Below are 21,856 nucleotides of genomic sequence, written 5' to 3'. Positions count from 1 at the left end.
CCTTGCAGTATCCTCTTGAAGGTTGACCTCAGACTTAACGTAACCACTTCTCCCTTGTTGAACTTGTAGATCGCCTCTCGCCATTCCTGCCTACAAGTTCTGTTGTGATTACACCTCAGCACCAGTGTTCTTTACCAGTAGGTGTTTACCCTGGAAGAGATCAAAAAGTTAGATCACGGAGTCCAAGGGGGATTCGTGAGGCGTATAACCAAATTATCTCTAACGGTTATTTCCGACAGGGTGCCTCGCAACGCCCCTTCTGGCAATGTGTGTTCTCTTGCTAGTTTTTTTAGATGGAAAATGGTATAATTTAACTTTCAGGAAATCAAGACTTTTTGTCCTTCCCCCCCGCCCCCAAAAAAAGAATCCCCATGCTTAAGGAAGCACCGGGGATTGTGGAGGCCCAATCTGGCAGTTTCTGGCCAGAATCTGCTCACTCCAGCTCTTGGGAGCCATTCTCCACATCTCCCAGAGCCCGGTTCAGTGATCGCTCATTGGTAGCTTGAAATCAGCCGCAGTGAGAGCATTTACACCATGGAAATTGGCAAATGCTATAAGCCAGGACTCCGGCCTCCGCCCGAGACTTGGTGGTCAACATTTATCAGCATACCACTGCAGCCTTTTAAACTTGGTTATGGAGCGCTTGCTGAGAAAACACGTGATGTATAAGAAAAGCCCACGGTCTGGTTAGGAGTAGCGCTGGTTAATCGCCGTTGTCACTCTGTGATGGAGGGCTGTATCTTTGCAGGACTGCCGAGTCCCTAAGTGGGAGAGGACACGGTTCCATCAGGCTTGAGTATTCGAGGAAGGCTTTGAGGAAGAATTAGAGCTTAAGCCGGCCTTCAGAGGGTATGCAAAATCAGGAAGGAGTGACGGCTAGAAGGCACCATGTGTCTCTTGGGCTGCCAGGAGGCTCTCATTTCTTGTCCCAGGCGATGGCTAGAATGGAAATTCGAGCCGGTGCCATGAACCCGGGCTATGACATTAGCCGGAGCCCCCCACCCCCACGCCCTAGGGTCTGTGCCACCCACCCCGGGTCTCTCTTGGCGAAGGGCAGGGGCGGTAGGATGCTGTGTGCCTCCAGTTCCTGGCATCTGGTTCCCACCTCGTCGGAGGTTGGAGTTCACCCTCAGCAGTCTATGGCACGCATGCATTTCAGAGGAAATGCCTCATTGGTCCCCAGTGCTGGGTGGGCCTTGTTTGTGTTTGTGCTTTGTTTTTTTGCCTCTCTCAGGGAGAAATGTGTCTTGTTGTCTTGATGGATGGGGGAAGACAGGTGGAGCTTGTTGAGTGTATTTGGAAGCGGCTGAAGTGGTTCATTTCTTTTCCTTTTTAAAAGTTCATTTATTTATTTTGAGAAAGACAGAGAGAGTGAGCAGGGGAGGGGCAGAGAGAGAAGGGGACAGAGGATCCGAAGCGGGCTCTGCGCTGACAGCAGAGAGCCCACAGCGGGCCTGGAACTCATAAACCGCGAGATCATGAGCTCAGCGGAAGTCGGATGCACAACCGACTGAGCCACCCAGGCGCCCCAGAGGTTGTTCATTTTGAGACTCTGTGTAATGAATGGTTCACGCTGAGGCATGGGAGGCAATGGCATTCAAAAAAAATGGGTACAGAGGAAGGATTTATTGAAGTGCGTTCTTCATGGCAGAATCTAAGGCCAGACAGCCACAGGGGAACTATTCAGGGTTGGGTTGGGTTTAAAAAGGCAACCCAGATAGTTTGTTTCAACTGTTCACCGGGCTCTTGGTAGTGGGTGCTGAGTGCTGGTGACCTGCTTCCTCCAGGGCCTCCCTGAGACAGTTGGGACCTCGCTTCTGACACACTGTCCCCAGAGCCTTCCGCCCTAGAACCTGTGACTTTGGCACATCCCAAAAAGACAGGTTGGCTGAGGATGTGTGAGAAGAGAAGAATGAAGCCCGCCTCAGGGTCGGACTTGGCCCTTGGTGGTCCTTTGTTTCGTGCCTGGTCTCCTTTACTGCAGCAGGCACTGTAAGGGGTATGACAGAGTCTCTGTCCACACTCGAGGCGCACAGAAACCTGCCCCCTACACTCGGACAGAGCTGGCAGTAATGGCCAAATGAAGATGAGCCTTCCAGGACCCCACGACCCTCAGCACTCCCTGCCTCTGGCTGCTCTGCCCATCGATCCCACGCTTCCTTGTCCCAAAGGACCCAGAGGGCTTATGACAAAAGACTCTGTGAGAGAGGCCTCGTGGGGGATGCTCCTGGGGAAACAGAAGTCTGACTGGGGACTCTCCCGGGGGCCAGGGAAGTCAGGGACCCCCGAGGCAGGTGTGTGTGCAGGGCTGCTGGGAGGTGAGGTTGGGGAGAGCACTGGTGGGGGAAAGCCGCCCTCCTCAGCTCCCCTCGGTCCTAGAGGCAAGTTCATCCTGTGAGGACAGCCACGGACAGTGGGCTCAGCTCTGCTAGTGGTGCCACAAGTGACCAGGAGGACGGATGGAGGCCCCGCCTGCCTTGAGCTCTGGAATGTGCTAGGATCTTCTGGAAAGTGAGCGTTTCAGGGGCACCAAACAGCATCCTTGCCTGTAGGACACCGAGGTGGTGGGACGCGTTTCCTGTAGGTAGAAGCCATTTGTTCCTTCATTCATTTACTTGTTCTTCTTCATCCCTCGAACACTAACCTCTGCCTGCTGCGTGCCAGCCCCGGACCATTCTTCCGTCCAGATGCTCATTCAAACAGGACTCGTTCAGATGGAAAGGGCGGGACCTGGGCTCCGAGGGCATGTGGGTTCCTGGCCTTGTGTGGGTCCTCATGACTTCTGGGTTGGGTTCTTTGGCCATCCAATAGACGCACGTCTGCCTGGGTCCTCCTGGGTGCAGGACCTGGTGTCCGTGGGAGCGTGCGTGAGCAGTGGGGTGGCTGCCGAGGGAAGATTGGGCTGTGACCCAGGACCCGCCTTCCCAGAGGAAGTGCTGCTGTTCTCCACACCTCCTTCCCAGTGGAACCCCCGGTGGGGGGGGGGGGCTTTTAAAAACGCTAATGTCCTGGAGCCCAGCTCAGAGATTCTGTCTCCGATGGTCAGAGCTGGGCTGGGCATTGGCCTTTTAATTCCCTACCGTTTCTAATATGCTTCCGAGGCCTGTGATCCTCTGAGGTTAAGGAACAGGGGGTTTGGGGAGTGGGGGTCATGCACCCCCCTGCATCTGGCTTCTGCTGGACCTCTGGCCCCATGGGGAGAGGAGAGAGGTCAGCTGGCGGCCCGGGGCAGGGAGGTGGAAGGACGGGAGCGTCTGGGCTGCAGACTTTCCCTCAGCCATTAAAGTTTATCGTTGCCACGGACAGTGATTGAAAAAGGCTTTTTGCAGGACAGAAATGTGAGTAATGAAACTTGCCAGCTGATACCGACACAGGGCACTTATCTCATAAAAATATCCCCCGTGTCAAAAGGTTTCAGTAAATGTGCCTGGAAGTATTAGCAGTCGTTTCTGCCAGCCTCGGGCTCCCCCGGGGCCTGCATGAGGGGCTGTAAAAGGGGGCTCTTAGTTCCTGCAGAGGAGGAGGGAGGAGGGAAGGAAAGAAGAAGGGGAGGGGAATCTCAAACCTGGCCTGCTGCCGGTGGGGAAAGGGCGGGTTCTTCCGGCGGCACCCCACCCCCAGTTTAAGCAGTGGGGGCCTGTCCCTTGTGCATCCTCTAGCCGCCAACTCGGAGGGTGGGAGTGCAGCTTACGTGAAGGCAGGGGTGCTGACAGCGAGCCAGGGCACGAGGTTGCGTTTGCGTGATCTCACTGGCTGCTCCCAGTGACCCTATGAGGGAAGGAGGTTACACAGAAAGAAACTGAGGCTCAGAGAGGTTGTCTGACTTCCCCAGGGTCACCCGGCTAGTAAGGGGCAGAATCAGGATTAGGAGCCCAGAACTGTCCTCTTTCAGGACACCCAGAGTCTAGAATGAGTTCTCACTCCGGGAGCCGGATCGCTGCCCGAGGTCGAGGCTAATCTGGGCAGGGCTCTGTCTTTCGCACTGTGGCTGCTGGTATACCTGGGCTTGGGTTCAGGCCACAGAAAAGGTTTCCTGCCTGCTTCTGGAAGGCTCTTTAGTAGGAACACAGGTTTTCAGGTTAGGCCCAGGCTTCTGTGGCCCCTTTTATTCCACTTGAGACCCAACAGAGAGCTGAACACACTGGATGCTTGTGAATTAGGTGCTGGCTGCCTCACTGAGGTCCCCAGGGACTGATGAGGGAGGGGGCGGCACCCCTGTACTGGTCCAAGTTTCTACCCAAGTGGTGAGTACCCAGCTCCTCCTGCCCGCTGCCCTCTCCTAGGCTCTGGTCACCTGCCGAGCTCACCGTCGGCCTGGACGGGGCCGTGTCCAGAGGAGGGCTGCTGCTTCTCTCTGAGAAGGCACCCTGTGCTCACCGCGGGCAGAGCCGCCTGCCTGCTCAGCCCCCTGCAGCGGGAGCTAGGTCAGGGCTTTGGCGCTCCCGCTGTTTCTCTTTTTTAATTGAAGTACAGTTGACATACAATATTACATTAGTTTCAGGCATACAACATGGTGGTTGGACCATTACATACATCGTGACTCACCACAGTAAGTGTCGTGTCGCCATACATCGTGACCGTATTATTGACTGTGTCCCCTAGGCTGTGCTTTTCGTCCCCTGTGACTTATTTATTTTATAACCTTTTGATCCCCTTCATTTAGTTGGCCAATCACCCCATCCTGGTCCCGCCCGGAAACCTTCTATGCCTTCCTGGTCCTCCCCTGTTGACCTGTGCGTCTCCTGGTGGCTGAGAGATCCTTGAGACCAGGAACAGGGTATTTTCCTTCCCGCATCTCCAGAGCAGAACCTGGGCCCCGTCCCTGAAGGCATGGGCTCTCCGATGGAGAAGACAGGACTGGGAGGCTGGTGACCCCTAACACCTCCGAGCAGAAGTGGCCTCTCTTGGGTGGGAGTGCAGCTTACGTAGAACCATGGGGAATGGCACTGACTTACGTAGAACCACGGGGAATGTGTTTTCTGCGGCCAGGGACTTCTGGGTCTCCACTTTTCCAGCCAGCTACACTGTAATAAGAAAGCAGTCGTCACGGATAGGCAGGCCGGGAAGGCGGTTAAGCCTCAGACTCTAGAATCACAGGCAAGGGTTTAAAGCCTTCCTTGCCGGGTACTCGCTGTGGGATCTTGAACGAGTTGCATACACTTCGAGTCCCAGTTTTCTCATCTGTAGAGTGGTGTAGGGATGGTGTCCCCCACCCCCGACACACACACACACGGTTGATATGAAGAGTAAATAAACATGAATATCAAGTGCACAGAGTTAGGCCTGACATAAGCACTCAAAAAATGCTTGTCATTTTATGTCAGTCCATAGTGACTCTTGGGGCACCTAGGTGGCTCAGTCCGACTCAGTTTTGGCTCAGGTCATGATCCCAGGGTCGTGGGATCGAGGTCCACGTCAGGCTTGCACCGAGCATGGAGCCTGCATAGGGTTCATTCTCTCTCTCTCTTTCTCTCTCTCTCTCTCTCTCTCTCTCTCTCTCTCTGCAGTTCTCCCCCCAGCCCCCTACCTCTAAAATTAAAAAAAAAAAAAAAAAGATACTGTTCGAGTTTTTACCATTGGAATGTTGAGCACAGTATTATTACTATGGGAACAATACAGACGTAGAGGTTGGCGCCCTCGTGGACATTTATTGTTCTTCCTTTGTGCTCTCAGGTTGGGGGCAGCTAGACGGCTGGCTTGGACAGCAAGCTCGTATTCACATGGGACCCCACACAGGTCATTACACCCGCCCCAACGGCACTGTGAGGTGAGCAGAGGCTGATCATACCGGGACATCGGTCAGCAATGAGGGTGGCCCTTCAGGCTCTGGTCTCGTGGCCTGTCCTCTCAGTTTCTGCATGGCTTCAGCCTGAGCAGGGCTGGGCATGGGAGCAGGGGTGCCCAGGACCAGCCTGAACACGGAGCACGGACGTGGGTTTCGGGGCGACTCGTCCATGCGCACTTGGGTAGAACAAGGAAGTGATGTTCCAACGTCCTTCCAGTTGGCAGTGCTGTGGGAACACCTTCCAGAGTCCCTGCGTGTCAGGGCCCTTATCTTTGGAGCATTTGGTCCGCTCCATCCTGCATGCGTGTGTTCCGTACGTTGTTCACTGAGGGTCCCTCCCAGAACCTGGAAAAGGGAAAAGAAGTCAGGGCCCTGGGTTCAGACTCCACATGTTCCAGAACTGTGGGGCAGGAGGGCCCTGTGGCCCATCTGGAAGGCGAAAGAAGGCGCCGTGTCTGCTTTCAGGGAGGGAAGGCTCCCCCACCCAGATCTGGCCCCATACCCCTCCCCACTCACGGGCCATGCTTGGCATCTGCCCTGAAGCCGTGGTTTGGGGGAAACCAATGTTATGGGAACAGCTCCTGGCTCTGGCTAGTGCCGCTCCAGCCCGGAGGCAGATTCAGGGTGGGTGGCTTGGTTTGGGAATCTTATTTTGCCCGGAAAGGAAGGGGAATCAGTTACTGGGTAGGGCACTGCGTGGCTTATGGCTGGTGGGACAGACTGTCTGCAGAAGCGAGATACAGGCAGATGAAAGTTTCAGATGTGTGCCAAAGTTACCCTCCTCCTCTGCCCTTAAGGTGCGTCTCTGACCCGTTGCAGGAAACGAGGGTGCACTGTTGTCCGTGGCTTGAGCTGAAGGTCTAACCCCCAACCGAGTGGCTGCGAGGGTCCCCCAGCTCTGGTCCCCTGAGTCACCAGAAGCCAGAGGATTGCGGCACGATCGATGTGGTTCTTTCTTGGGAATAAATGCACCCTCCACCTTTTGACGGGCTTGGTGATGAGGGTCCCCCACGGAGATCCCCTGGGAGGCACCTCCCAGACTCAGGGAGTCCACCTGATGCTCCCAGATTGGCTGGGCCCTACTGGCCCCTTCCCAAATGTGGCCCTAGCATCCCCTACTTTAAGTCCTGCTCTCCCTCCCCAGCGACCCTTCCAGTGGTCACTACGCCGGCCAGCCCGCCTCTGTAGGCTCCGTCTGCACAAGGCTCTGTCCGTTTCTGTGAATTCTGTCTTTCAAAGTGCCGCGTGGAAGGAAAGAGTATGAAAAATTCAAGAGCCCTGGAGAAGGCACATGGATTTCATGGCCCCAAATCTGGGGACCTGATGCTCAGAGGCACACAAATACACACATCCATATGTGGCGGGGCTGCTGTTAGCTTGTGCGCATGGGGATCCCAGCTCGTCCCAGGCCACCGGCTGGTCCCACAACCCTGTGAGCGGCAAAGTTTTATGCAATCGCTCGTGATTTAATGACAGCAACAGCTTCTCCACATGGGGTGTGCACAAGGGCCAGTCTAGTCGTACATGGGTCTGTCCGTCCCGTTCCCTCAGGGGGGTCCTCGGGATGATCTCTGCAGCTTTCCTGCCCTGGGGTTTTTTGCATCCAGCTCCCCCGTCCTGACGTCAGCCCCCAAGGGGCATCTGGTCACCCTTGGCCAGGCCTCTCTGCCCCTCCCAGAAGTTTGTCATGCTAACACGCAGTTTGGGGTCTCCCGGTGGCCAGAGGCCTGAGGCAGGGTGAGTGTAGGACCCTCAGCCACCCCATCCCTTGGCAGGGTTTGCCGAGGTTTGCTGGGGCTTCTCGTCCTAATCAAGGGCTGCGTTTTAATTTATGCAAATGGGGGAGGGATGGTGGCAGGGAGTCACGGACATCCATCACCCCATTTCCCGGCACCAGTCATTCATCAGCGGGGCCTTAAAGATAATACACTTTTTGTTTAAGGCAATTACTTAATCTTGACAAACTCGTGTGTTAAGCAGGGCTATTAGTGGGGCCCGTCATTAATCAGTACAAAACCAGGTGGGTGCTTTTTCTGAACTGCAATCGCTCTTGGGGACCCAGGGTGGGCCCTTTGCCATCGTGACGGCCCTAATTACACCTGCAGCATGCTAACAATGAGCATCCGGCATGTGCTGTGGGGGCGCTGAGCCACGGGCAGGAAAGGGGCCCATTTTTAACGCCAGTCAGCACGTTTTCCAAGCCAGGCAGGATGATCCATGGGGGTTATTAGCAGGCACCAGGAACACAGCTGGGGAAAACAGATAACCCCCCCCCTCCCTCCTGCAGGGCCCTCCCCCACTTGCCTCCAACTTTACGGATCCCCGGGCGGCACTTAAAAGCTGCTGCGTGAAATACCCCTCCTGCCTTGGGGGTTGCATCCATGTTTGGAAAGGTCGCCAAGGAAGTGGAAATACGGCCCTGTGTCTCCTGGAGTTTGTCGGCTCTGGAACTCCTCCTTACCGGGTCCCACGTGCTCGTCTCTCGTCCGTCACACACCTGTGGCTCCGATCTCCCTCTCCAGGCAGGGCGAGCGCCAGTAATGCTCTAGGGCTGCAAGGCCATCCGTCTGACCCAGGGGGGCAGTGCGTGGGGCAGGATCAGGAGAGTGCTAGGGCTAGGCTGGGCTTTGCACTCCACTCTGCAGGCCGCGGCAGAGCCTGGGGGCTGCCTGTCAGGCAGTCACATCCCTCCTCTGGGTCCCCGTTGCTGGGATGGCACTGGACACACAGAGCAGGGCCATTGCCCCCCCAGCACCTTGCATGGGACGAATGTGCCCACCTTGGGTTTGTGGAAGGGCAGCTCTGGTTTCCCCGGCCCGGAGACACATTGCGTGTGGGAGTTGGCCCCTAGATTTTAAACCCTGTTTATTTTAAAGGAAGTAGACTCCATCTGCTTTTAATTCACACACTTAGCTCATCAAAATATTGTTTTGTAAGAGGGTTTTTTTTGATGTCCAGGAAGCCTTTGGAGTTTCCCTCTCTCTCTCTCTCTCTCTCTCCCTTGTCTTACATAGTCTTACTCTAGGAAACAAGATTCTGGGTCCTGTCATGAGATCGTGTTTTCTGCACCTCAGTTTCTCCACCAGCAAAATAAGGGGAAGCGGATTTTCCCAGGGTTTGTGTGCACTGGCCTCTAGTCCTGCCGGGTGGGTCTCCAGTGTCCCCAGTTCAGGGAACTACTGTTTCCAGCAGAGGCAGTGGGCAGCCATGGGCTGGAGTGTGAGGAGGGGTGGGGGAGGTGGCTTGTGCCGGAACCACTGTTGAGTCAGTTGGGTCCAGAACTGCATGGAGCCAGTGCTGCCCAGGGAGCCAGGCTTCTGGAAGTCTTCTACGGTTGGTCCTGCCCCGCCTGACACCCCGCATGGGCTTTGCTCCCTGGGGGACTCTCTTATTTGTTAGGTCTTGGGAGTCCACACACCCACTGGCTTGTTTGAGAATGCCTGCCCAAGCCTGCAGAGAAGGCAGTGGGGTAGTGATCCAGGGCAGAATTCAGCGTGGGCCTGCTGCCCTGCTCTGTTCTGTCCTGATGGGTCAGGGGTTTGGAAGGGCAACCCTGGGATCAGTTAAATGGATAGAAGGAAGGAGGGAAGGAGGGATGAAAGGAAGGAAAGGAAGGAAGGAGGGGAAGGAATGAGAAAGGGAAGGAAGGAAGGAAGGAAGGAAGGAAGGAAGGAAGGAAGAATAACTGTTAATTGGTTGCTAAGATTCAGAAATGAGGAAGGACTTTTGGAAAGCCACTCTTCACCATATTTTATATATCAGTAAGACTTCTAGTTAACCTAGATTAGAATTCTGTATAAACAGAGTTTAACAGTGATAAGGCAGCTGCTATCCACACATGTCAAATGTAGCTGGCTCGAACTGAGATTGAGGAAGCAGTGCAAAATAAAGGAATATCAAACATCCTGTTAATAATTTTCATATTGGTTATATATTGACACGATAACATTTTGGATATACTGAGGTCAAGGACGTTGTATTATTAAACGTCATCACCTGTATCTTTTTCAGGTTTTTTTTCCACGTGGCTACTAGAAAATTTAAAATAACATACGTGCCCTGCTGCCTATGTCTATTGACCTGAACTGCATTTGAAGGGCACTTAGAGAAGAAACCAGTAGTAGGGATTGTCTTAAAGGAAAGAATCCCTTTGAGTAACATATAATCACTGGGACCATACTGACAGGGGGCTCCCGAGAAGTGCTTTGGGAATCTTAAGAGACCTGCTTTGGGAAGGAAGGAAAGCATTTTGTAATTAGCTGTCAAATGCAACAGGAAAGAAGTGTAGAGCCCCGGTTCTCTGAGGTGATTGACCACTCTTCTCAATGCAAATTCTGCTGCCCGGTTTTGAATCTCATTGACTGGCTTTAGCAGGCTCTGCCTGAGAGCACTCAGAAAGGGGTGCCTCAGCCAGCCCGGGAAAGCGCCATGCCAGTGCCCGGTGGAGACTGAGTCAGGGTCCCTTGAGAACCACAGCGGAGTGACCACAGGCTCTGTCGATGCTTCCGGGAGGACCAGAAGCAGCAGCGAGGCACTGGGCTGGGGAAATCTTTTGCAAGAGCTCTGCACAAGAGGAACCAGATGGTGGGGAAGGAAGCAAGGTGGCAGGTGACACCTTGGGGACCCCTGGGGATCAGGCAGAGGAGTGGTGCAGACACCCTCCTGGAAGGCTAAATGCCACCCCCACCCCCATCCCCGCCATAACAAGTGGGCTTTTCAAGCAGCGACAGGACAACACGGAAGCTGCCAGCCCATGGTTGCTGGTACTCATTGGCAGGTGAGACTGTGAAGAGTGACAAGACCCAGGGGGATGTCTGTGCAGGTGAACCTGAGCAGCAGCGTTGGGTCCACACTGAAGTGCTGACCTCTGTCCTGGGGCACAGGCACCAGCTTGTGGGTCACTCTCTTCCCCAACCCCCCGGGCTGGATCCGAGCTTTCTGGAGGGTCCCTCAGAGGTCTTCAGGGAAGACTTTCTGAGCCATGGTCTCCCGGGCCTCACATCTAATGTAGATCTTAGGGGCTTGCATACTACTTGCTTTGGAACAGATTCTGTGGCCGGGACAGTTTTCAAACTTGATCAGGCTCAACCTTCTCTGAGGTCTCTTTTGGTTCTGAGAGCCTCTACTGTGGGACCCCACTCGTGTACCTCGACAGGTGGGCGATCCGTCCCAACCCCCGCGATGGCAGGGCTCTTCCCCAGGGACCTCTGGAGCACCTCAACCCCCCACCGCTTACTGAAGGCGCAGGAGGTCTGTGGAGATGGCCACGCGGGCACTCCCGGGGACCTGCTGGGTGCCCAGCCCGACACATACCCTGGACACGTGTTAGCCTGTTTCTGCTTCCCAGCCTTCCTCTGATGTGGGTCCTGTCACTGCCCTCGTTGTACAGATGGGGAAACCGAGGCACAGGGAGGTTAAGTGAATCAGAGGTGGGATCAGGCTTGACCACGGTGTGGGCTGTGGGCTGTGGCTCAGATTCTGTCTGCCTCATGTGGCCTGTTCTCTCATTTTGCCGCCACCCTCTGGGGTGTCCTTGTCAGTGCAAGCGGCTCTAACAAGAATGCCAGGGACCGGGGACTTAAACAACATACCTTTCCTTCTCACAGTTCTGGAGACTTCCCGTGCCCCTCCCCCACTGCCCCCACTCCCACGTGCTCACTCTCTCTCTCTCAAAAATAAGTCAACATTGAAAAAAAATTAAGGGCACTAATCCCATTCCTGAGGGGTCCACCCTCACGACCTAATCACCTCCCCCAGGCCCCACCTCCAAACCATCAACCTCAGGCGTTAAGATTTCCACATATGAATTTGGGGGTGAGGGGGATAAACATTCAGTCTGTTGCAGGGGGGGCCAGATCCCATGACAGCCCGGGCTCCCGTGCCATGAGGGCCCCGTGGCATTTGGTCAAGCACACCGCCAGCCCTTGGAGTGCGCCTCTCCCCTAGCACCTGCCCACCCCGCCCTGGAGAGCGGCCTCCGGGCACTGCCCTGCGTGGGGTGGCCTGGCCTGGCCCTGGCCCAGCACTTTCCCTCTCTCTTTCCAGCAGCTATTTTGTCACATTCTGTCAAGCAACACCTTCTTGGAAAGGCCAGCCCGCGGCCCCGGGGGTGGGCGGTGTGCACCGGTGGGTCCGGCCCGGGCCCGGATCCTGTCAAGCTCTGTGTGGGGGCAGGTCTGACTGCGTGAGCGGTGGGGCCTCAGCCTGCCGGACACCAGCCAGCTTGTGGTGTTGGAATTTCCTGTCTCATTTTAACTCTTCCCCCCCTCCTTCCCCCTCAGTGACACAGAACCGCTTTTTAATTGCATGCTGTGGACTGCCATTCAGGATATTATTATTCTTATTAAGTGCTTCCTGTGGGGTGGTGCCTGGGCATCAGGAGGGGCCCTTGCAAGTAGCCTGTCCCGGCTCTTATTATTGAGAATAACGGCGCCATTTGCATACGTCCCGGAAGTGGACTTGCCCGGCCGCTGAGAATGAGGCTTCACCCTGGACTCGGCTACAGTTCCAGGCCCCCTACCTCCGCGGCTTTGGCCGCTACCTCGTTCCCGCTGGGAGAGGACTTGGCCATCTGAGTCCACACGTCTGAAGGGTTGGCCTTCGAAACTGTGCAAGTTTCCAAGTGACCTGAGGCCACCCCAAGCGAAGACCGGGACGTACGTGTGCCAGGTCCCGTGGCCCCTCCCAGCCCCCCGTGCACCTTCACTGTCGCAGCGTGGAAAAGCAGACGCCGGGCTGCCTCCCACGTGATGCTCGGGCCCTTTGCAGCCGCTGCTGGTAAATGGGACGGCATGGGGGTCACCGGGGTTTGCCCATCACACGCAGGGCCGTCTCAGTCGTCAGTCACGCTAAGCCTCTGCACATGCGGACGTTCACCAGCTAGTACAATGCATAGCAGGCACGGATACGAGAAATAACCTCTTACTTGCCGGTGCAAGTGGGAACTCTGGAGGTGTAAAAGGTTAACGTAGGCCAGTGGTTTTTCAAGCGCGGTCCCCGACTAGCTTTGTGAGCCGCACCTGGGCACTTTTATACATGCAGATTCTCAGGTCCTCCCAGCCCCTCTGAGGCCGGAGCTCTGGGGATGAAGCCCCCCCAACGGTATTTGAACAAACCCTACAGGTGATTCTTGGGTCTGAGAAGCACTCATGTTGGTACCTGGTAGCTCTATAGCTTGCCTCTTGTTCTGTGTAACGCATCATTTAGTCCCCGGGAGGGCCTCAGAAAGAGGCGTTCCTAATCCTGTATACACAGGAGAGGTCGCATGGCTTGGCTAAGATTCGCGTTTGGCACAGCTCTGTGCCCTGGTACGATTGAGTCCTCTGGACTCTGTCCACACTGCCTCCGAGCCTGGGAAACCCATCTTCCTCGCCCTTCCTCCCAGCTCCCCCAGTCTTGGCCGCTAGGGCCCAGCTCCAAAACCGCCTCCTCCAGGGAGGCGTCCTGGCTGCTCTGGGTGTCATAGAAATCTCCTGTCCCCGGCTCCGAGGACACACATGGAGCCTGCTGCACCACGTGGGGTCAAGCTCCCAGCTTTGCAGATGGCCCCCACAGAGTACCTCGGGTGCACTCCCTATAGCAGGAATTGTGCTTGTTCTCTGGGGCCTCCGGAACACTCCGGCAGGGTCCTCCTACACTGCCTTTGTGGGGCGGACCTTAGGTGGGCTGGTGGGTCACCAGCGTAACTTTTGTCTCCATCCTCTGGGCTATGTAAGCTCGAGATTGAGAGCCTGCCCTGGGCGGTGGGCAGCTTCCCTAGGGATTCTGGAGAAGGCTGAAGAGCTGCACCCACTGGGGCTCGAAACCTGTGCAGGTCAAGGCCACATCAGAGGGGTCTGAACTGCAACCCTAGGCCAAACACACGCCGCTAAAAGAAGGAATATTCCATCTCTTCTCTGGAGTTGGTGCCATCATTTCTGGTATCTTCTGGGAAGCCTTTGGCTCCAGCATCCCTGAGAAGTGGGCCTGGGGTCTCCACAGGAACGGGAGAGAACACAGAGGCCTTGCGATGAGCCCAGCTTCACTGGCTAAAATGTAGATCATACCTAGACAGGCAGCGAGCTAGTGCCCAGCATCTGCTGAAGGGCTGGCCAGTCTTCCGGAGCCATCTGCACAGAAAATAAAGGTGCCAAACACCGTCCATTCCCCACACAATTTACCAGTTTTCATTTGGTAGAGCGCCTTTCCCATTCCTGTTCGCTGAAGGGTTAAACAATTCAACTGACCAAGTTTGGCCTTCAGAGTGGAATCACGAATAGCATCCTCCCTCTATTGCGATTCGAGGGACCTCCCCGAAGGCTCGCTTGTCCAGGCCATCAATGCCCGCCCCCCGCCCCGGCTTCCCAGAGGGGAGAGGTGGGTTTGGTTTACGAAAATTGCATCATCAAAGGGGACCCGTCCTTGGAATCACCGCCCTTCAGCACATGGGAGATGTCACCGGCCTGGGACGCGATCACACCGTCCTCTGCTTTGGGCTTCCCAGGAGCTGCGTTACCGCTGCCGCACAGGGTGATGTAGCCAAAGGCACATTTCCCAGTGATGTTCGCTGAACTTGTCAGCCCACGTGCAAGTCCCCTCACCTGTCGTTTTGGTTTGGGTTTTGGTTTTGGTTTTGCCAGCACAGGCACAGACACTAGGGACAGAATCGGTGGGGCACAGTGCGGTTTGGAGTAGCCACTGTGAGGCTCGTACAGATAGACCATGTGGGAATGGGGTGCAGTCAGCAGGGATCCACACATGGGACACCTTTCCTGCAGTGCTGCGAAGTCCATGACCCATCCTTTCTGCCCGGCCCCCCTGCACAACGCAGTGAGTCAGGGAGCACCAAGTTGCATGAAGTGCACGTGGAGCAGTGGATGCCGCTTCTGAGTTCCTGCCTCGTGCATCTCAGTGTCCCTTACAGCAAGGATCGGGGCCCTTGTTCACATCTCCGCTGAGACTCACAGTGATGAGGGAGGGCACGGCCGCTTACTGAGTTTTGGCAGTGTGCCAGACTCCGCAGACGTGCTGTGCGACAGCCGGGGTGGGTGCCATTCCCACTTTACAGGTGAAGACACTGAGGCCCAGGGTGCCTGTCACTTGCTAGCAAATGACAAAACCGGGCCTCACACCCAAGACCGTCTGGATCTATGGCTCATGTGCCTCTTGCCCTAGTATCCCAAGCTCCTTAGGCCACGGGGACATTTCACCCCCCCCCCCCCCCTTGAGACTGTCATTTGACTGACATGCAGCTCTGGAGCGATCCGGCTTTCAATCTGAGCGTAAAGTGCACTGTGCTGGACTTCAAGCCTGCTCGTCTGCCGATTTCGCTTTCCTCCACATGAGCACCTTCCTGCTCCAAAGACACGGGGTGTCTCTTCCGCCTGGCTCCTTCCGTTAAGGGGAAAGTGACCTGGTAAATCATCTGCACATTAGTGTGAGTTTGTTTCCGTGACCTTCCCAAGGTCTGTGTGCTTTTAAGAAAAGTAGTGAAACCGTTCCAGTGGGTGTTACTCAAGATGCGAGGAATTATAAGGAGAAGGAACATGATCTGTTAGTCTTTCCCAGGGAATCCCAAGCAGAGTCCTCCACAGGGCAAGAGAAATTTGGAGGCCAGGAAGCCCTTTCTCGGCCCCCTAGAGCCATGCCAAATTGGAATGCTTCCATTTCGGCTTATTAGAGGCCACCTGGGACCCATCAAGTGTCTGTGATGCAGCCACAGCCCTGGCCAGCACGGCGACCTTGGGGCATGGGCCAGCTGCCCAAGCAAGATATGGGGACTCACACCCTGCCTTGGCCCCTGGCCTCCCGCTCAGGGCCCCAGGGACCGCACTGAGATGCATTTCTGCCTCATTGTAACTCAGACCTGCATTGTGCTAGGACCAGGCCTCCTTCCAGAGACACCTGCTGGCTCCTCCCCTCGGTCAGTGCCAGGGCAATGCAGCTCCTCTCACTGAAACCCTTTGCTTCCCTGGGCCCAGGCCCAGGGTAGCCCGGCCCACACTCTCCGAGCTAATTGCCTCCGTGGTCTTAATGGAAATGACCACAGTAAGTGAAGACTGTGCTAATCCCTAGGGAGTGGACAGTCCAGAGAGCTGGGGGCCCCTAACATATCCAGTCTGTTCTGGAAGATGGCTGCTTTCTCCTCTCCAGCCCCTCCAGCTTTGGGCCAGCCTCTCTGGCCCTCTCTGAGCTCAGTCCTCAGGGCAGCACCTCTGTGATATAGCAACAGATGACTTCATCCGAGGAGAATTCCTCCAGCTGCTCGTGCAGCTGCCCGGTCATGTTTCGATGACCCAGTTTTCCTGATTCTGTGTCTGAACCCTCTGCTGACCTGCCCCGTCCTCGCTGGCAGAAATGCACCAGAGTCACTACTAATGGGGCTTCAACTAGAGCCGGGCTCGCAGAGGAGGGTCCTCTTTGCCCCCTTGCATTAGACCAAGGACACTGCCGACGCAAGACAACCTTCACCCCCAGGACCACCAGTCGAGCAGCACTTGGCTTTTAGACCTCAGCACAGAAAAATTCTGGGTTTCGGTATAAAAGCCCTCACACCACCGTCGCAGCTTCCCAGACTGGCCGTCTTTCCGTGTAGGATCAAAAACAAATGTGCGTTTTCTTCAGAGGGGGTGGGGTGAGCCATAGAAAATTCAATCTTAGAGTTTCTTCCCCAGAAACTTAAAAAGAGAGCCATGTCTTTGAAATGACATATGGTGTGGGGTGTGTGTGTGTGTGTGTGTGTGTGTGTGTGTCTCCCCACCGGAAGGACATGGTTTAGTTTGGATTTTTTTTTTTAAGTTAAAAAAAGCGCCCACAATGAAAACAATGTGGAAGGATCTCGTTCAGTATGTCCCTCAGAGGCAGCTCTCACTCTCTGTGTGTGTCTTCGTGTTCCTTGGGTGCTGCTGACGGCCTCTGGCCCGAATGATTTCTCCCGACTCCAGAATGGAATTTCTCCTGCAGCCCGGGTGAGGGGCTCTGAGCAAAGCCTTCACTTCTGAATGAGGGGTGCATGGGGACAGTCCATGCCGGTCTGAAAGGGTCCTGAGACCTCAGATGGGCTGGATCAGTCTTCATCCCGTGGGTTGCCTCGTGTGCACGGCTGGCCCCAGAGACAGCTGGCTGGGGCAGTGGTCCTACCCGTGGGCTCAGGTGACTGGACCCGGGGCTGGTGGGCTGAGTGCCTCTCGAAGGGTTACTGGTCCCTAGTAGTGAGTTGTATGGATAGGGCCACAGCAATAAAGCAGTGTCTGTACCCGGAGCTCCTTCTGTGTCCTGCTCAGGGATCCCTCCTCAAGCCTCAATGTGTCACTGGTTGGGACAAGCATGGCTCTTACTCCGGGTTCACAAACAGCAGGATTGTCCTGGTAGGAAGGAACTTAACTCATCTAATTCCTACTGTACAAATGGGAACCGTAATGCCCAGAGAGGAGACACGATTTCCCCAATGTCCCATGGCCTGGCCCGCAGTCCTGATTTAAGAGAAAGCCACGTCCCGCCGTAAACCTCCACAGCCTGCACCCCAGTGATCGGGCAGAAAGAGAGCAGCCCCAGCTGCAGCAGAGCTCTGTGTCTTATGTCTCTTCCCAGAAGCCCCAGGGTCCTCCTTCCCATCACACACACACACACACACACACACACACACACACACACAGAGCAGCTGGCTTCAGCCTTGGCCCCACCTCCATTTCATGTTCACCTGGTAAACTACTATGAGCACTTCATTTCTGCAGATTTTATAGCTGTTTAGACCCGGGTGAAGTTGCATTAACCCTGAGCAGAACACTCCTAGATGGTGAGGTGGAGGGGAAGGTCTGGGCTCTGAGAGCATTAGGGGACCGCCTTCCACTTCTGCAGGTGGCAGGATGAGGGAGGAAAGGAGCACACCCGGGTTTTGCAGGGTGGGGGTGGAGGGGGTGGCCGGTGGGAGGACTGGAGATTCTGGGGTAAATATAGCCTGGGGTGCAGTGAAGACCAGGAATTGGTATCTGCAAAGTACTGAGAGCAGGGCCCAGTGCTGCATGAGCATTTGTTAAACATAATATGTACTCAAGGTGGGACCAGGAGAAGCCCCAGGATCACCCTCCCACCCAGCGACTGCCTCTGGCCATTCATTGTGTCTGAGCAGAGGGAAAAGCCCTCGACCAGCTGTCCAGCTGCCTTGGATTCTCTTCCGGGTTCTGTTGTTTATTATCCTTGTGACTTTGAGCGGAAGTCACCCCTTGCCTCCCATTTCCACATCTGTGAAATGGGCATAGCAGCCTATCCTGGCTGCCTCAGGGGGCTTTCGGGTATGCAGGGAAACACTCAGAAACACACAGGAGCAAAGCACTTTTATTTTATTACCAATACTATACTCTGGTCTGCCTGGCCACATTTAAAATAAAGAAACTTACAAAAAGCAAAAGGCCCTTTCCTGAACATCCGGGGAAGCGAACGCGGCTTCCGTGTTCCGGGTCCCTGGGGGTTCAGGGAAGGCTGTCTCATCGCCCAGTCTGTAAGCAGGCCGGCACTGACCCCTCTGCCCTCCCCAGGTTTGCGGGGAGCTCTGAGCAACTTGTCCGACGCTCCACAGCTAGTAAAATAGTGTGTTCATAGTGGATCAGGGACTGCAGGGCTCCAAATGTTAGTGAGAATTGTCATCGGCAGTAGTATCATTTATGGAGTGTTTCCTGTATGCACAGGCACAGGGCTAAGCACTGCCCCTGCAGGAACATTTTATGTTCATAGCAACCATAAAGGAGGTTACTGTTACCCATTCTCAGATGAACAAATGGTGACTCAGAGAAGGAGAGAGGCTCGCTTGATATCATGCAGCCGGTGAGCCCCAGGTTTGTGCTCTGGATCTCTGACTCCCAGGGGCTCTGGCATCCTGTTACTGCCACCAGGGTCACACCCGGGGTCCAGCCTCACCTCTCAGGGGACATGGACTGGCCTAAGGGAACAGCATGGTCGCTTCAGCAATCTCCAGCCCCGGAAGTGAGGGCCCGACCCAGAGGGATGGGACCCCACGTCTGGTGTCCTGTCTGATGGCCATGTCCCCTCTGAGGCCAAGATGTGTGGAGTCTGTGTTTGGCAAATTGATTTCATCAGGGTGAGAAGATTTGCTTTCTTTGTTCCCAGTCCCCATGAAAGGTGTCAGGATTGGGGGATGATGAGGATAAATGTGATTATGTAAAAATTCAGGTTAAAATTTCAGGAGAGAAGTTTTCTTTTAGGAATCCATGGTGTTCGTGGGGTGCCTGGCTGACTTAGGCGGTAGAGCACACTACTCTTGATCTCACGGTTGTGAGTTCGAGCCCCAACATTGGGTGTAGAGATTACGTAAAAATTAAAAGAAAATCTTAAAGAAAAGAATTCATGGTGTTCAACCCAACATCCATCAACAAATGAATGACAACCACATGGGGTAAATCCATGCGATGGAATAGCATTCAGCCCTGAAAAAGGAAATCATGACACCTGCTACACCAGAGGAACCTTGAGGACATTATACTAAGTGACCTAAGCCAGACAGAAAAGGACACGTGCTGTAGGATTCCTTCTACTCCTATGAGCCATGTGGAGTAGTCAGATCATAGAGACGGGAAGGAGAAGATGGTTGCCAGGGGCTGGCGGGGAGGGAGAATGGTGAGTTAGTCTTTAATGGGAACAGGGTCTCCGCTGGGGAAGATGGAAATGTTCTGGAAATGGATGGTGGGCGTCCAGCAATTTGAATGTGTGAATGCCACTGAGCTGGACACGTAAAAATGGGTCAAAGGGTAAATATTATGTTACATATGCTTGACCACCACGAAAAGAGAACTCATAGTGCTTATAGTACAGTACCAGAATGCATTTGCACAGAAACTGTTAGCAGAGTTATGCATATATATTCATTACCGTGGGCTGGGCAGTCAGCTGGCTCGTACGTGTATAAAACAAACCCGTCCCCATTTCTTGCATAGATTCGGCGATCCAGACTCAACACTCCCACTGGCCCATGGCCTTCAGCCTAAGAACTGACTGAGAAATCTCCCCTTCTTAGCCCTTTTCCCGGTCTACCTACTTTTTAAAGAGGCTTGTTTTCCTAAAGCCTATAATTATGTTTGCCTCCAGGGTACCCAGGAATTTTTTTTTTTTTTTTAAGTAAGCAAAGAGCATCCTACAATTATCATGATGATTTGTTGAGGGCAGGCCAAGTGCAGACACAACCCTGGAAGCGATGTTCACGTGTTGGTGTTTGCGTCTTGGAGGCACCCACCAGCTCACTTGGGGTCAGTAATTAATACGAAGAGCTGGAGACTTAACAGGCCCACGTAGGTGTCCACTCTTTGCCGCCAGCAGGACGGGGGAGGCGGTTCAGTGGGATTGCGCCTTCCTGAGGCTGGCCGCAGCCGGGAGCGGGGCCCCGGCTTCACAGATGGTTCTAGGTAAACATTTCCAGCCAGGGTGACTGCAGCATCCGGATGCCGTCACCCGGGGCTGCCGGAGCCACACGCAGCCGAGGCCGAGATGGGCAGCAGCCCGTCGGCTCTGTCAGCCCTGATTTGTGGCTGAGCCTTAATCTCCCCGAGTTCAAAGAGCGCTTAGCTGCTTGTCTTTGTCAAGAGCGCGGTTGGGGATCTTTTATGTGAAAGATGTAGGATTCTCGGGCTGACTTTGATTATTTATTCATCCCCCTCCGTGGGTGTGTGATAGCCAGGGCACCGCGGAGCCCCCTGTCCTGGCTACTCTTGCTCTGAAATTCATTGAGCTTTAAAGCCCTTTGAAAATTGCTGTTTGAGGGAGGGGAAAAGTTTTTGAAGGCCTGTTTCTCTCTCCCACTCCACAGTGCCACAACACCTTTTGCCACCGTTTCATGCTCCCTTACCGATTGACATGAGACACCAGGAGGGAAGGTACCATTATGAGCCCCACTCTGTCCACGGCATGCACGGGTAAGTTCTGCCCTCCACCCTCCACCCCAGCATGTTGTCACCTGTCACCCCGGAGGCCAGCAGCCTCAGCCACCTGTCATGCCTCCATCTGTCTTTCTGGATTTCCTGATCTGCACTGTCCTGAGCTGATGGTCACCTCTGCCACCCGGGAGGGCGATGAGCCGGGGCCCTGCGCACATGTGTTGGTGGGATCCGTCTGGTTCCCTGAGAATGAAGCCCCGCTTGGCTCACACGTCACCACCTCCAAGGCTGCAGGCTGTCCCGGTGTACCCATAGCACCTTGAGGCTCTGTGTGCACCCACACGTTGGGAACCCCCTCCAGGCCAGAGGTCCTTCATAAGTACCGGGACTTTAGTTATATGTTGTCGTAGGATAATACTTCATAGCACCCTTTTTTACACGTCTCAGTTTAGAATATTATAGAGTCACCCTGATGATAAGGACAAGCTCCATGTTATATTTTGGGGCCTGTTCCCTCTCCCTGCTCTGAGATCCCCGGTAGAAAGGGCCTCACCCAGTGCCGTCTCGCTAAACCTAATCCTGCCCCTCTTTATTCCCACCTGAGTCTTCGAAGCCACCAAGTTTTCTCGGTCTTTGCGATTCAAAGACTCAGCCCGGTGCTGCCGCATCCATTCTGCTTTCAGAGGAGAGGCTGGAACCTTCTCCCTACCCCCACATCTCTGCTGCTCCTCACACCTGTCTTGGAGGGAGCCTATTGCAAAGGGCCAACCGGCCCCGGGGCCCCTCTAGACCCAGCCACCTCACCGGTCCACGCCAAGTCGCTGTTCACAGTCCTAGGACACACAGCCCTGCCACAGTTCCCCGTGCCCGGAATGCACCCTCCTCCTGGGGACCACACCGAGTGGGGGCCCTTCCCCTGGGATCATCTGTTTTCACACCTACTCCCCCCCAAAAGGCTCTGAACTTCCCTCTCATTGCCCCATTGCCAGTGGCCTATACATAACAGGTGCTTGATCAATGTTTGCTGAGTGAGAACACTCCCCACCCACCCACCCACCCACTGAAGACAAACCCTGCTTCCTGCCTCTCCCAGCTCCTGTCTGAGTGAAGTCAGTGAACTCTTGCTGAGCCGGCCCCACCTTCAAAGCAAGCACTGTACCTGATCAGGAGCCCGGAGACTGAGAAGGTCCCAGCCCTCAGGCAGCTCCTGTTT

At 54.9% G+C, this 21,856-nt stretch overlaps 1 protein-coding gene across 1 annotated transcript in view; it reads left to right on the top strand.

Moving 5' to 3' along the window:
* GLI2 (GLI family zinc finger 2) overlaps positions 1–21,856 on the top strand; it is a 258,619-nt gene that overhangs the window by 174,257 nt on the left and 62,506 nt on the right. The window contains exon 3 of the mRNA XM_043576560.1: positions 20,577–20,682. Within this exon, the coding sequence (XP_043432495.1) occupies positions 20,577–20,682 (106 nt within the window). The remainder of the gene's footprint in view (positions 1–20,576; positions 20,683–21,856) is intronic.

Source organism: Prionailurus bengalensis, chromosome C1 (assembly GCF_016509475.1).
Source record: "Prionailurus bengalensis isolate Pbe53 chromosome C1, Fcat_Pben_1.1_paternal_pri, whole genome shotgun sequence".
In the NCBI taxonomy this organism is placed as follows: Eukaryota; Metazoa; Chordata; class Mammalia; order Carnivora; family Felidae; genus Prionailurus; species Prionailurus bengalensis.
The sequence above is the reverse complement of the archived record's forward strand: the minus strand, read 5'-3'. Positions and strand labels throughout refer to the sequence as shown.